This window comes from Littorina saxatilis, linkage group LG13 (assembly GCF_037325665.1).
Source record: "Littorina saxatilis isolate snail1 linkage group LG13, US_GU_Lsax_2.0, whole genome shotgun sequence".
Taxonomy (NCBI): domain Eukaryota; kingdom Metazoa; phylum Mollusca; class Gastropoda; order Littorinimorpha; family Littorinidae; genus Littorina; species Littorina saxatilis.
The window spans coordinates 44362231-44374730 of NC_090257.1; the positions used below are offsets into that span (position 1 = coordinate 44362231).

Here is a 12500-nt window from a genome sequence, read left to right on the forward strand (position 1 = left end):
ATAGTCTTGGTTCATGGAGCGTTCCGAGGCGGCAACACGCATTACCATTAGCTATCGTCTTGGTTCATGGAGCGTTCCGAGGCGGCAACACGCATTACCATTCGCTATAGTCTTGGTTCATGGAGCGTTCCGAGGCGGCAACACGCATTACCATTAGCTATAGTCTTGGTTCATGGAGCGTTCCGAGGCGGCAACACGCATTACCATCAGCTATCGTCTTGGTTCATGGAGCGTTCCGAGGCGGCAACACGCATTACCATTCGCTATAGTCTTGGTTCATGGAGCGTTCCGAGGCGGCAACACGCATTACCATTAGCTATAGTCTTGGTTCAGGGAGCGTTCCGAGGCGGCAGCACGCATTACCATTAGCTATCGTCTTGGTTCATGGAGCGTTCCGAGGCGGCAACACGCATTACCATTAGCTATCGTCTTGGTTCATGGAGCGTTCCGAGGCGGCAACACGCATTACCATTCGCTATAGTCTTGGTTCATGGAGCGTTCCGAGGCGGCAACACGCATTACCATTAGCTATCGTCTTGGTTGAGGTTGCGCATTCGTAGCGTCCCGAGGCGGCACTGTCGCGTCGCCTGTCTGCGCGGATTACTGCCGTGCGTATAACCATTGTTTGTCTGCCTCCGTAGCGGGTGACGAGTGTTTAACTGGTGCTTGGTTCCTTCTTTTTCTGTCTTTGACATTCTCAAACTTGTTGAACAATCTACAGTGTTTGATACTTTCTGAAAGACATTGCACCTGAAAATTTGGTTTTAATGGCGTATACTGACAAATAGAATTCTCACAGATTCTTGACTTTGTGTCAATTAAGGAAAATAGACTTGCTGAAACTCTCTTTATCTAAATAATATTGGCTGAATAATGTTGTGAAATCTTAATGGCGAGTATTACCAACAGATAGTGAGTGCAAAACATACATATGCCCCAAAAGAAATCCGTTGTATTTTGAGGGTGCGCAAAAAATTCCAAATGAGTCATTGTACACTTTAACATTTTTGAAGTATCTCACACCCGTCACCTGTATTTGTGTGACTCGTCAGCTGTTCTCCGTTTGCCAATATGAGGACAAGATCATGATGGCAGAACCACAGTCTTTGGAAACTTCCGTCGTTCTTCTGTTTGCTGATTTCTCCTGTCTACCTACCGTTTCTTTTGGCGCAGAGGATAATCGCGTTTTGGTTTTTATTATGAAGCAGATGTCCTGGCCAATCTTTGGTGATTTTTCTTGTGGCATCTTTTCCTATGTCACTCGCGGTTTAATCGCGATTTGGCTTTTATTATGAAGCCGCCACCATCCCTTCTTTTGCCAATATTCAGTGATTTTTTTGATGGCATCTTTGCGTATGTTACTCGCGATTTGGCTTTTGTTATGAAGCCGCCAGCACCCCTTCTTTTGCCAATATTCAGTGATTTTTTTGATGGCATCTTTGCGTATGTTACTCGCGATTTGGCTTTTATTATGCAGCCGCCTGCCCTCCTTATGCCAATCTTTGTTGATTTTTCTGATGGCATTATTTCGCATGTCACTCGCGGTTTCTGTTTTCTTTGTTCGTTTATCTTTCTGGCAGAGGGAGCCAGCAGTTGCCTCTTCGCATCAAGCGCTGAAGTTTTTTGTGCGCTGTCTTGTTTATGTAAATCATTGCGCCCTGCTTGCAATTCAGTTTGGATGAGGTCTCTTGTTCTTGCCAGGGAGCACTCTGATTTTGTACAGGTATTGTTTTGCTTGAGAAGGGATGGAGTGGGTGGTGGGTGGCGGGGGTTGGTGGGGGTCGTTTTTGGTTTTCTTCACCGTTTGAAGCTGTGAAAATTTGAAAAATGCATAGTGGCAAGCGGACCTCCCCTCCCCCCTCCCCCCCTCCCCCATCTCTCTCTACCCCACAGAAAGACGGACACGCATGCACGCACACACACACATCCCCCACACAAACCCTCTCTATTCTTTTTCTCTTTACCCTTCACACACACACACAACGCACACACACTCAAACGTACATACACACACACACACTCACACACACACACTCAAACGTACATACACACACACACACACACACACACACATACACACACACACACACACACAACGCACACACATATATATATATATATACATACACTTACACACACATTTCTCACTCTTTCCTCATACCCCACCATTCAACCTCAACATCCACCCCCTACCCCCACTATCTCTTCCACCCTTCAACCTCAACATCCACCCCCTACCCCCACTATCTCTTCCACCCTCCTGTCACAAACTCTGCCCAAGTCCAGCCATGACTTATTGGGTAATTCGTGCATGAGCTGGGTTTCGTGCGGTTTTGGCTCAGATGGGTGCCTATACAGAGACTCAGTGTGTGTCCGTGGATATGGACAGCCAATCGCGGGAGTGTATTCACGCACGTGGGGTTGCGTGATGCGTGAACGAGTCACAGGCTCGAAGGTCACTGCTGTGTAAAACTGTGAAGAGAACGGATGGTTGATGTGAATGCTCTATCCGGCCGACCGGCGTGTTGATGTTTTATTCGACCCCGGAGACAAGTTGTGTTCCAGCTGTCTTGGTGTGGCTTCAAGGGTTCTACGGTGGTCAATCCTCGAACGGCAAGGTGTGTTGAAATTCTGTAGTTTTTCTCTCCTTCCGTGCTCAGGGTCAAAATTTGTTGGTTCGGTAGTGTTTGTGTATGAGAGAGTTTTAGTTTTTTAGTTTCCTGGGTTGGTGTCATTTTATGTGTAGGGTGTCGGGGGTAGAAAGGGGAGAGGGAAAATGGGAAACAAAGGAAAAGGGGTGGACAGTTTTTCATTGTGCAAGAAGTAGGAAGGACGAGAGAGGGAATCTAAATTTGAAGATAAATGAAGTCCCCTTGGCACAAAGGACCTGTGCTGAAATGGCTCAAGCATAGAAGCGTGGCTGTGGGCGAGTCCAAGCCAGGAGAGACGAACGACACAGGAGACAGCATGAGTTTCCAGGAGAAAGATGCTTCCGACTCGTTACCCGGGAGGAAGGCGTGTTGTTGGTGGAGTGTTTGACCACCGGTGTGTCGCAAGTGTGAGCTGTGGAGGTGAGGTGGCCCACCGTCAGTGAGTAAAGTGGTGGAAAGTGCTGGCATGCTATTGCCACGAGCAATCTGTGCACAAGAATATATTATGGCATCTGTGTGCCTCGAGTTATGCAGCTGTGGCTTCACTAAGCATTGTGACCTATAAGTGAATTTAAACATATTAAAGACATAAAGATTGTGCAAGTGTTAGAAGAAACCAGGTAGAAATTGATTATTAATTAAATATTAGGTTAGAAAATTGGGTACCAGGCCTGGTTATTACATTTCAACGGGACTAATCTGGAGTGTCTTTGTTCTTTTCTTTGAGCGACGTTGATTTTTGTGGATCGGCGAGATGTGAACTGGACTTGGTTGTGAAACGTCATGATCATTACGCACGAAGAGAAAAGTATGTAGTGATATGGTAATTTGTTGTTATGAAGTAAGGTTGTTACGTGGTGAATTAATGTGAATGTGTTATTGATGAATTAATGTTCGTACCATTTATTGTGTTGAAATAAGTGGAAGATTCAACGGGACTAATCTGGAGTGTCTTTATTTTTTATGTTTTGTTTTGAGCGACGTTGATTTTTGTGGATCGGCGAGATGTGAACTGGACTTGGTTGTGAAACGTCATGATCATTACGCGCGAAGAGAAAATTATGTAGTGATATTGTAATTTGTTGCTATGAAGTAAGGTTGTTACATTGTGGATTAATTTGAGTGTGTTAGTGATGACTTAATGTTCGTACCATTTATTGTGTTGAAATAAGTGGAAGATAATTGAGAGTCTTGTTATTTAAAGTTAAGTTAATTAGTATTATTGGTGGCTGGGCCTACTGGTTTCATGTGTAGCTGCGTTTGGCGTTGATCGTATGCATCAAGGTTGAAGGCAGTGTAGCAATAAACGTAGGTAGTCCCTATCACGAGGTATTAGTGTAAATGTAAGTTAGAAATAATAGTAGTTAATAAATAACGGGGTTAATTGATTACTGTAGGGGAAGATAAGCGGATTTTGAGTTGAGATAAATTTATAAAGAGACTTCTTGATTTTTCGGGATCAGGGAATTAAGGTGATAGGTGGTAATATTTAGGGATATTTACAGTTCTTTTAGTATCAAGTTATAAATTCTCATAGCCAGTTTGTTTTGTTAAACTTTAAGATAATTCTTCCTTCTTCATCTATCTTTTATTTTGAGCGATTGTGATTGGGTGTGAATGTGAATGCGGTGATGTCGTGTGTGTAAATAATAAACTTTGGTTTGAATGTTGCCTGGTTGTGGAGTCAGTGATTAGAGTAAGAGTGGTTGACTGTGTCTGAGTGTTTTGTACGTTAAAAGGTATTCCTATACCTCTCCCAAAACTTAGGGGAGTTACAATGGTGGCAGCGGTGGGATAGGAGTTTCATTTCGGGGATTAGGAAGGGTTTAGATAGCATCGGGAAGTAAGGGCCGTGACTCGTGTGAATCAGTGATGAAAGGGTATGAATGAGGACTAGCGTGGGCGGTTGGCGGGCGACTTAAAGGCTTTAAGCCTGGGTGGCTATTTTGACCCGGTAGAGGAAGGAGAGAGAACGAGTGAGTTTGAGCACACCTGGGGTCCGAACTGATCACTCGGATCCCACTCTACCAAGGTTGTCAGCTGGCTGTTTGGGTAAGTTCTATTGTGGTTGTTGCTTTGTATTATTCTGTCCGCGGTTGTTGTGGGCGATCATTTTGGAGTTTGGAGTTGGGGTCAAGGCGAGGGTGGTTCGTCGATGAGATGTCGAATTTGGATCGGGATGAGCGTCAGTTGAGGCGGGCAGCTAGGATGGAGGAGAAGGTTCCAGCGACGTCTGCGTATGCATCCCTGGTGGTGACCCCTCCTCGGTTTACTGTACCAAGTGGCGGTGCGACGTTGTTGGCTACGGGTGGTACGCCGGGTGCGGTTTCTACGCCGAGGGTGGAGAGGTCTTTGGTGACGCCAGGATTGTTGGGGCCGAGGTCTGTTGGTGCGCAGCGTTTGGCGATGGGGTACGGTGAGGGCCAAGCTGTAAGGGGAGTGTCGCCGATCATGGTCCAAGGTTCTAATGGGTTTGACGATGAGTCGGTAGACAGGGAGTTAGCACGGTTCCGTAGTCAGGGTGAAAGCTTGGGTTTGCAAGGGGCGACGTTGGCCCAGTTTGTGATGGCCCAAGTGCGCAGGGAGGCGGCCATCGTCGAGGAGAGAGTGGCGCAGGCGAAGTTGCGGAAGGAAGAGCGGCGACAACGCAAAGAGGAACGAGAACTTCAGGAGAAGAAAGAAGAAGCTCGACGCCAAGCAGAAGCAGCCCAGCGTAGGGAAGAGATAGAGGCCAGACGCCAAGAAGAAGAAGCCCGACGTAAAGAGGAACGAGAACTTCAGGAGAAGAAAGAAGCTCGACGTAAAGAGGAACGAGAACTTCAGGAGAAGAAAGAAGAAGCTCGACGCCAGGAAGAAGAAGCTCGACGCAAGGAAGAAGAAGCCCGACGTAAAGAGGAACGTGAACTTCAGGAGAAGAAAGAAGAAGCTCGACGCAAGGAAGAAGAAGCCCGACGTAAGGATGAGGCGGCCCAAAGGAGAGAGGAACGGGAGTTCCAAGAAAGGAAAGAAGAAGCACGACGCCAAGAGGAAGAAGCCCGGCGCAGAGATGAGGCAGAGCGACGCCAGGAGGAGCGTCGCATACGGGAAGAGGAACTGCAAGCAAGTGAGGCGAGGTGGAAAGAGGAGTTAGCTCTGCGCACAGGGGGGACTGAGAGAGAACCGAGTTTTGACAAATACCGGGTAAAGATGTCCTTCTGTGATGACTCTGTCAACATTGACGACTACCTCCTCCACTTCGAGCGAACAGCGACAACACACAGGTGGAGCAGGGCGACATGGGCAGGTCGATTAGCAGACCAATTGAAGGGTCGCGCAGAGAGAGCATATCTACGGATGACTCCCGAGGATGCCAGCGACTACGATATGCTCAAGGTTGCGCTGTTAGAAGAGTTCCATCATACTCCAGAACACTACCGCCGGGAATTCAGAAACATCACAAAGCAAGGGGACGAGAACTTTGTACAGTTTAGTCGTCGGCTGCAGACCCTGTTGGATCAATGGATAGCGATGTCACAGTGTGCGGGAGACTATGACCGGCTGTATGACCTGATCCTGAGAGAACAGTTGATGTCAAATTTCCGGGGTGAGCTGTTCCAGTACGTCAGCGATAAAAAGCCAGCTACAGCCAAGGAAGCGGCGGTGTTAGCGTTCACTCACTTGGAATCAAAACGGGACGCCAGATTGTTCAACGCAAAACGTAACATCGGGGGCCAAATGGACGATGAGGAAAAGAAAAAGGAGAAGACTACAAGCAACGGGAGTACCAAGACCGGAGTGGAATCGGGGAAACAGGCAGAGCAGTCAGAGGGCCAAGTGAGGCCAGTAGAGGGCAGCAGGAACAAAAAGACGAACTGGAATCGAGAATACAACAGTCGAGTGATATGTCACCGGTGCAATAAGACGGGACACATTGCCAGGGAGTGTACTGCGAACGCCTGCATGACGACCGAGCAAGATGACCAGACGAAATCTTCCGAGCCGTCAGAGCCGTTGTGCAAAGACTGCGAGAAAATTCCATTTCGGCCGATGGGAAGGTGCAAAGTCAACGGGAGAGACGCAATCAGTCTACGTGATTCAGGGGCAGACAAGACCATGGTAAAGGCTGCATTTGTTAGGCCTGAAGATTACACCAACGGGACAGTGCACGTAGAGTTTGCCGACTTAGACTGCACAAAGACGTACCCCTTAGCATGGGTTGACGTAGAATCGCCGTACATCTGTGAGAGGATTCTTGCCATTGTGAACGACAACATCAGGCCTGACATTTTCCTGGGAAACCTGGCCCAGCTTACGAGCGGAGACTGGGTGGAAATATCGATGTATCCCAGACGGGCGTTGTGTGCAGCAGTGACAACCAGAGCACAGGCTGAAGCAGGGGCACGGCCGGTGAAACCGGTGGTGGTGGTGCAGATTGAAGGGCTGCAAGTGACTCCGGATCAGCTGAAAGTCTTGCAACAAGAAGATGAAACACTCGGGCGCGCAAAACGACTGGCCAAGGAAGGGAAACCGATACAAGCAGGAAAGGGCAGGGTGGAGTTCAAGATGTCTCGTGGAATACTCAAGAGGGTTTATCGGGAGAAGAAAGTAGAGTGTTCACAAATATGCGTTCCCAGATCCTTGAGGAAAGGACTACTCAAGTTCGCCCACGACACACCCATGGCAGGACATCTGGGCACCAAGAAGACCCGCGAACGTATATGGGCAGATTTTTATTGGCCAGGCCTGTGCGAAGACGTGCGACGATACTGTCAGTCCTGCGACCGATGCCAAAAAGTCACGCCGAAGGGACGAGTTGCCAAAGTGCCGCTTGGGCAAATGCCTCTGCCCAATGTTCCATTTGAGAAGGTGGCGGTGGATTTGGTGGGGCCGATCAAGCCAGCAGCTGACAGTGGGGCGAGATTCATCCTGGTGATGGTGGACTATGCGACGCGCTACCCCGAGGCTGTGGCACTTAAGTCCATCGAGGCAGAGAAGGTGGCTGAAGCGCTGTGGACTATGTGGACGAGGTTGGGGATACCCAAGGAGGTCCTGTCGGACCAGGGTGGACAGTTCACCGGGGCCGTCATGCGAGAAGTTCACCGGTTGCTCGCCGTCAAGGGACGAACCACTACGCCGTACCATGCGCAATGCAACGGCTTGGTTGAAAGGTTTAATGGCACATTGAAAGCCATGATCAAGAAATTGTGTGTGGAGGACCCCAAGACATGGGATCGGTTTATCCCAGGTGTCTTGTTCGCATACAGGGAGGTTCCGCAGGAAAGTACTGGGTTCTCCCCATTCGAGTTGCTGTACGGCCGTACAGTGAGGGGACCTATGGCCATCTTGAGGGATCTCTGGACAAAAGAAGGAGAAGACGGGAAGGAAGCGCAGACCGCGTCCGAGTACGTGTTGAATCTCCGGGACCGAATAGAAGAAACATGCAAAATTGCTAGGGAACATCTGTGTGAAGAAGCAGTGCGCCAGAAGAAGCACTACGACCGTGGGGCCAAACGCCGGACCTTCGAGGCTGGAGATCGCGCTCTTCTACTCCTGCCTCTCAAGAAAAACAAGTTGGAGATGGCTTGGCGAGGACCCTACGTCGTGGAGGAAAGAGTGGGCGAGTGTGACTACCGCATCAGGATAGGGCCCAAGCAGAAATTGTTCCACGCCAACATGCTGAAGAAGTATGTGGAGCGGCCTGCAGCGATAGCAACGGTGTGTGTGGTGGATGAAGGGGAGGAGTGGGAAACAGTGCAGTCATCTCACGAAGACATTCCGTTGATACCACTGACGTCAGAGGAAACGATCGAGGATGTGCACTTGGATCCAGAGACGCCAGAACTGCATATAGGGATCAAGGAAATCCTCAAGGACAACAAGGATGTCATCACTGATCTGCCACGGAGGACGTCGCTGGCAGAGTGTAGCATGCGGTTGGCGCATGACGAACCAGTTAGAGTCCGTCAGTTCCCCTTGCCATTCACGACGCGGGACATTATCGCCAAAGAAGTCGACGCGATGTTGAAGATGGGGGTCATTGAACCGTCGGTGTCCCCATACAGCTCTCCAATCGTGATCGTGGAGAAGAAAGACGGAAAAAAGAGGTTCTGCTCCGACTACCGCCGTTTGAACAAGATAGTGGAGTTTGACGCCGAACCTATGCCAAACATGGAGGCCATGTTCGCCAAGCTCAGCAAGGCGAAATATCTATCCAAGATAGATCTGGCAAAGGGATACTGGCAGATCCCTATGGCGGCAGAAGACAAGCCCAAGACCGCATTCACAACACCGCAGGGGTGTTACCAGTGGACGGTGATGCCGTTTGGGTTGAAGACGTCAGGAGCCATCTTTTCAAGGATGATGAGGAGTCTGTTGAGCCCTCTCGACATGATCGAGATCGACAATTTCATTGACGACATATTGGTGGCAACTGAAACCGTGGAGCGTCATTTGGAGTGTCTCAGAGCTTTATTCCAGCGGCTGCAGGAAGCATCGTTGTCAGCTCGACCATCCAAGTGTTACTTGGGGTTTAAACGCCTGGAGTACCTGGGACACATGGTGGGAAATGGAATGATTCAACCCGAGGAAGGGAAGATGGACAAGATAGCGAAGATGCCCAGGCCAACAACAAAGCGGCAGATCCGATCCTTCCTAGGACTAGCCGGATTCTACCGTCGATTTGTGCCGGGTTTTGCTGACATTGCACTTCCGCTGACAGACGCAACCAAGAAGTCACAGCCCAACAAGGTCATATGGACGAAGCCTATGCAGGTGGCCCTTGATACGCTGAAAGTGAAGTTATCCACAGAGCCGGTGTGCAAGCTGCCGGATTTCTCCGTGCCTTTCACTCTTCGCACAGATGCATCCGGTGTTGGGTTGGGGGCGATGCTACTCCAAGACCAGGGGAACGGGATGCAGATGGTGGCCTGTGCGAGCAAAAAGTTGCTGCCAGCAGAGCGTAACTACAGTACCATCGAGCGCGAGTGCTTGGCGGTGGTGTGGGGGGTGCGGAAGTTTGGCCCGTACCTCTACGGAAAACCTTTCTGCATTCAGTCCGACCACAAACCCTTAGAGTACCTGGAGGGTTTGAAGGCGACTAACAAGAGGTTGATGCGGTGGGCGTTGGCTCTGCAACCCTACATGTATACCATCCAGGCGATTCCTGGAAGAGACAACGTGGGGGCCGACTTGCTCAGTCGCTCGGAAGAGTAACCAGATGTGGGAAGCATTGAACCATCAAAATGGACTGATTTTGGTGGGCTGGATCATTTTTTGCAAGTCCATGGATGTCAGTAGAGTTGGGTAGTGTTTTAGTTCAAGGGGAGTTGTGGTTTGATTACACGTGTTAGGATTCCTGGCATTGGTCAGAGGTGTGTGGTTTTTGGTTCAATACAGGGTGTTTTGTACTTGGGTGGGGGGTTTGTCACAAACTCTGCCCAAGTCCAGCCGTGATTTTTTTGGTAAGTCGTGCATGAGCTGGGTTTCGTGCGGTTTTGGCTCAGATGGGTGCCTATACAGAGACTCAGTGTGTGTCCGTGGATATGGACAGCCAATCGCGGGAGTGTATTCACGCACGTGGGGTTGCGTGATGCGTGAACGAGTCACAGGCTCGAAGGTCACTGCTGTGTAAAACTGTGAAGAGAACGGATGGTTGATGTGAATGCTCTATCCGGCCGACCGGCGTGTTGATGTTTTATTCGACCCCGGAGACAAGTTGTGTTCCAGCTGTCTTGGTGTGGCTTCAAGGGTTCTACGGTGGTCAATCCTCGAACGGCAAGGTGTGTTGAAATTCTGTAGTTTTTCTCTCCTTCCGTGCTCAGGGTCAAAATTTGTTGGTTCGGTAGTGTTTGTGTATGAGAGAGTTTTAGTTTTTTAGTTTCCTGGGTTGGTGTCATTTTATGTGTAGGGTGTCGGGGGTAGAAAGGGGAGAGGGAAAATGGGAAACAAAGGAAAAGGGGTGGACAGTTTTTCATTGTGCAAGAAGTAGGAAGGACGAGAGAGGGAATCTAAATTTGAAGATAAATGAAGTCCCCTTGGCACAAAGGACCTGTGCTGAAATGGCTCAAGCATAGAAGCGTGGCTGTGGGCGAGTCCAAGCCAGGAGAGACGAACGACACAGGAGACAGCATGAGTTTCCAGGAGAAAGATGCTTCCGACTCGTTACCCGGGAGGAAGGCGTGTTGTTGGTGGAGTGTTTGACCACCGGTGTGTCGCAAGTGTGAGCTGTGGAGGTGAGGTGGCCCACCGTCAGTGAGTAAAGTGGTGGAAAGTGCTGGCATGCTATTGCCACGAGCAATCTGTGCACAAGAATATATTATGGCATCTGTGTGCCTCGAGTTATGCAGCTGTGGCTTCACTAAGCATTGTGACCTATAAGTGAATTTAAACATATTAAAGACATAAAGATTGTGCAAGTGTTAGAAGAAACCAGGTAGAAATTGATTATTAATTAAATATTAGGTTAGAAAATTGGGTACCAGGCCTGGTTATTACATTTCAACGGGACTAATCTGGAGTGTCTTTGTTCTTTTCTTTGAGCGACGTTGATTTTTGTGGATCGGCGAGATGTGAACTGGACTTGGTTGTGAAACGTCATGATCATTACGCACGAAGAGAAAAGTATGTAGTGATATGGTAATTTGTTGTTATGAAGTAAGGTTGTTACGTGGTGAATTAATGTGAATGTGTTATTGATGAATTAATGTTCGTACCATTTATTGTGTTGAAATAAGTGGAAGATTCAACGGGACTAATCTGGAGTGTCTTTATTTTTTATGTTTTGTTTTGAGCGACGTTGATTTTTGTGGATCGGCGAGATGTGAACTGGACTTGGTTGTGAAACGTCATGATCATTACGCGCGAAGAGAAAATTATGTAGTGATATTGTAATTTGTTGCTATGAAGTAAGGTTGTTACATTGTGGATTAATTTGAGTGTGTTAGTGATGACTTAATGTTCGTACCATTTATTGTGTTGAAATAAGTGGAAGATAATTGAGAGTCTTGTTATTTAAAGTTAAGTTAATTAGTATTATTGGTGGCTGGGCCTACTGGTTTCATGTGTAGCTGCGTTTGGCGTTGATCGTATGCATCAAGGTTGAAGGCAGTGTAGCAATAAACGTAGGTAGTCCCTATCACGAGGTATTAGTGTAAATGTAAGTTAGAAATAATAGTAGTTAATAAATAACGGGGTTAATTGATTACTGTAGGGGAAGATAAGCGGATTTTGAGTTGAGATAAATTTATAAAGAGACTTCTTGATTTTTCGGGATCAGGGAATTAAGGTGATAGGTGGTAATATTTAGGGATATTTACAGTTCTTTTAGTATCAAGTTATAAATTCTCATAGCCAGTTTGTTTTGTTAAACTTTAAGATAATTCTTCCTTCTTCATCTATCTTTTATTTTGAGCGATTGTGATTGGGTGTGAATGTGAATGCGGTGATGTCGTGTGTGTAAATAATAAACTTTGGTTTGAATGTTGCCTGGTTGTGGAGTCAGTGATTAGAGTAAGAGTGGTTGACTGTGTCTGAGTGTTTTGTACGTTAAAAGGTATTCCTATACCTCTCCCAAAACTTAGGGGAGTTACACCTCCCACCTCAACATCCACCCCCTACCCCCACTATCTCTTCCACCCTCCCACCTCAACATCCACCCCCTACCCCCACTATCTCTTCCACCCTCCCACCTCAACATCCACCCCCTACCCCCACTATCTCTTCCACCCTCCCACCTCAATATCCACCCCTACCCCCACTATCTCTTCCACCCTTCTACCTCAACATCCACCCCCTACCCCCACTATCTCTTCCACCCTCCCACCTCAACATCCACCCCCTACCCCCACTATCTCTTCCACCCTCCCACCTCAA

The 12500-nt window shown here is 48.2% G+C and overlaps 1 protein-coding gene across 1 annotated transcript; it reads left to right on the forward strand.

The window, feature by feature from the left end:
- Window positions 1-4793: 4793 nt before the first annotated feature.
- On the forward strand, window positions 4794-12111 carry LOC138945825 (uncharacterized). The gene has a single exon (XM_070317330.1). The coding sequence runs from the start codon at window positions 4812-4814 to the stop codon at window positions 9840-9842; it is 5031 nt and encodes a 1676-aa protein (XP_070173431.1). The 5' UTR covers window positions 4794-4811; the 3' UTR covers window positions 9843-12111.
- Window positions 12112-12500: the final 389 nt, after the last annotated feature.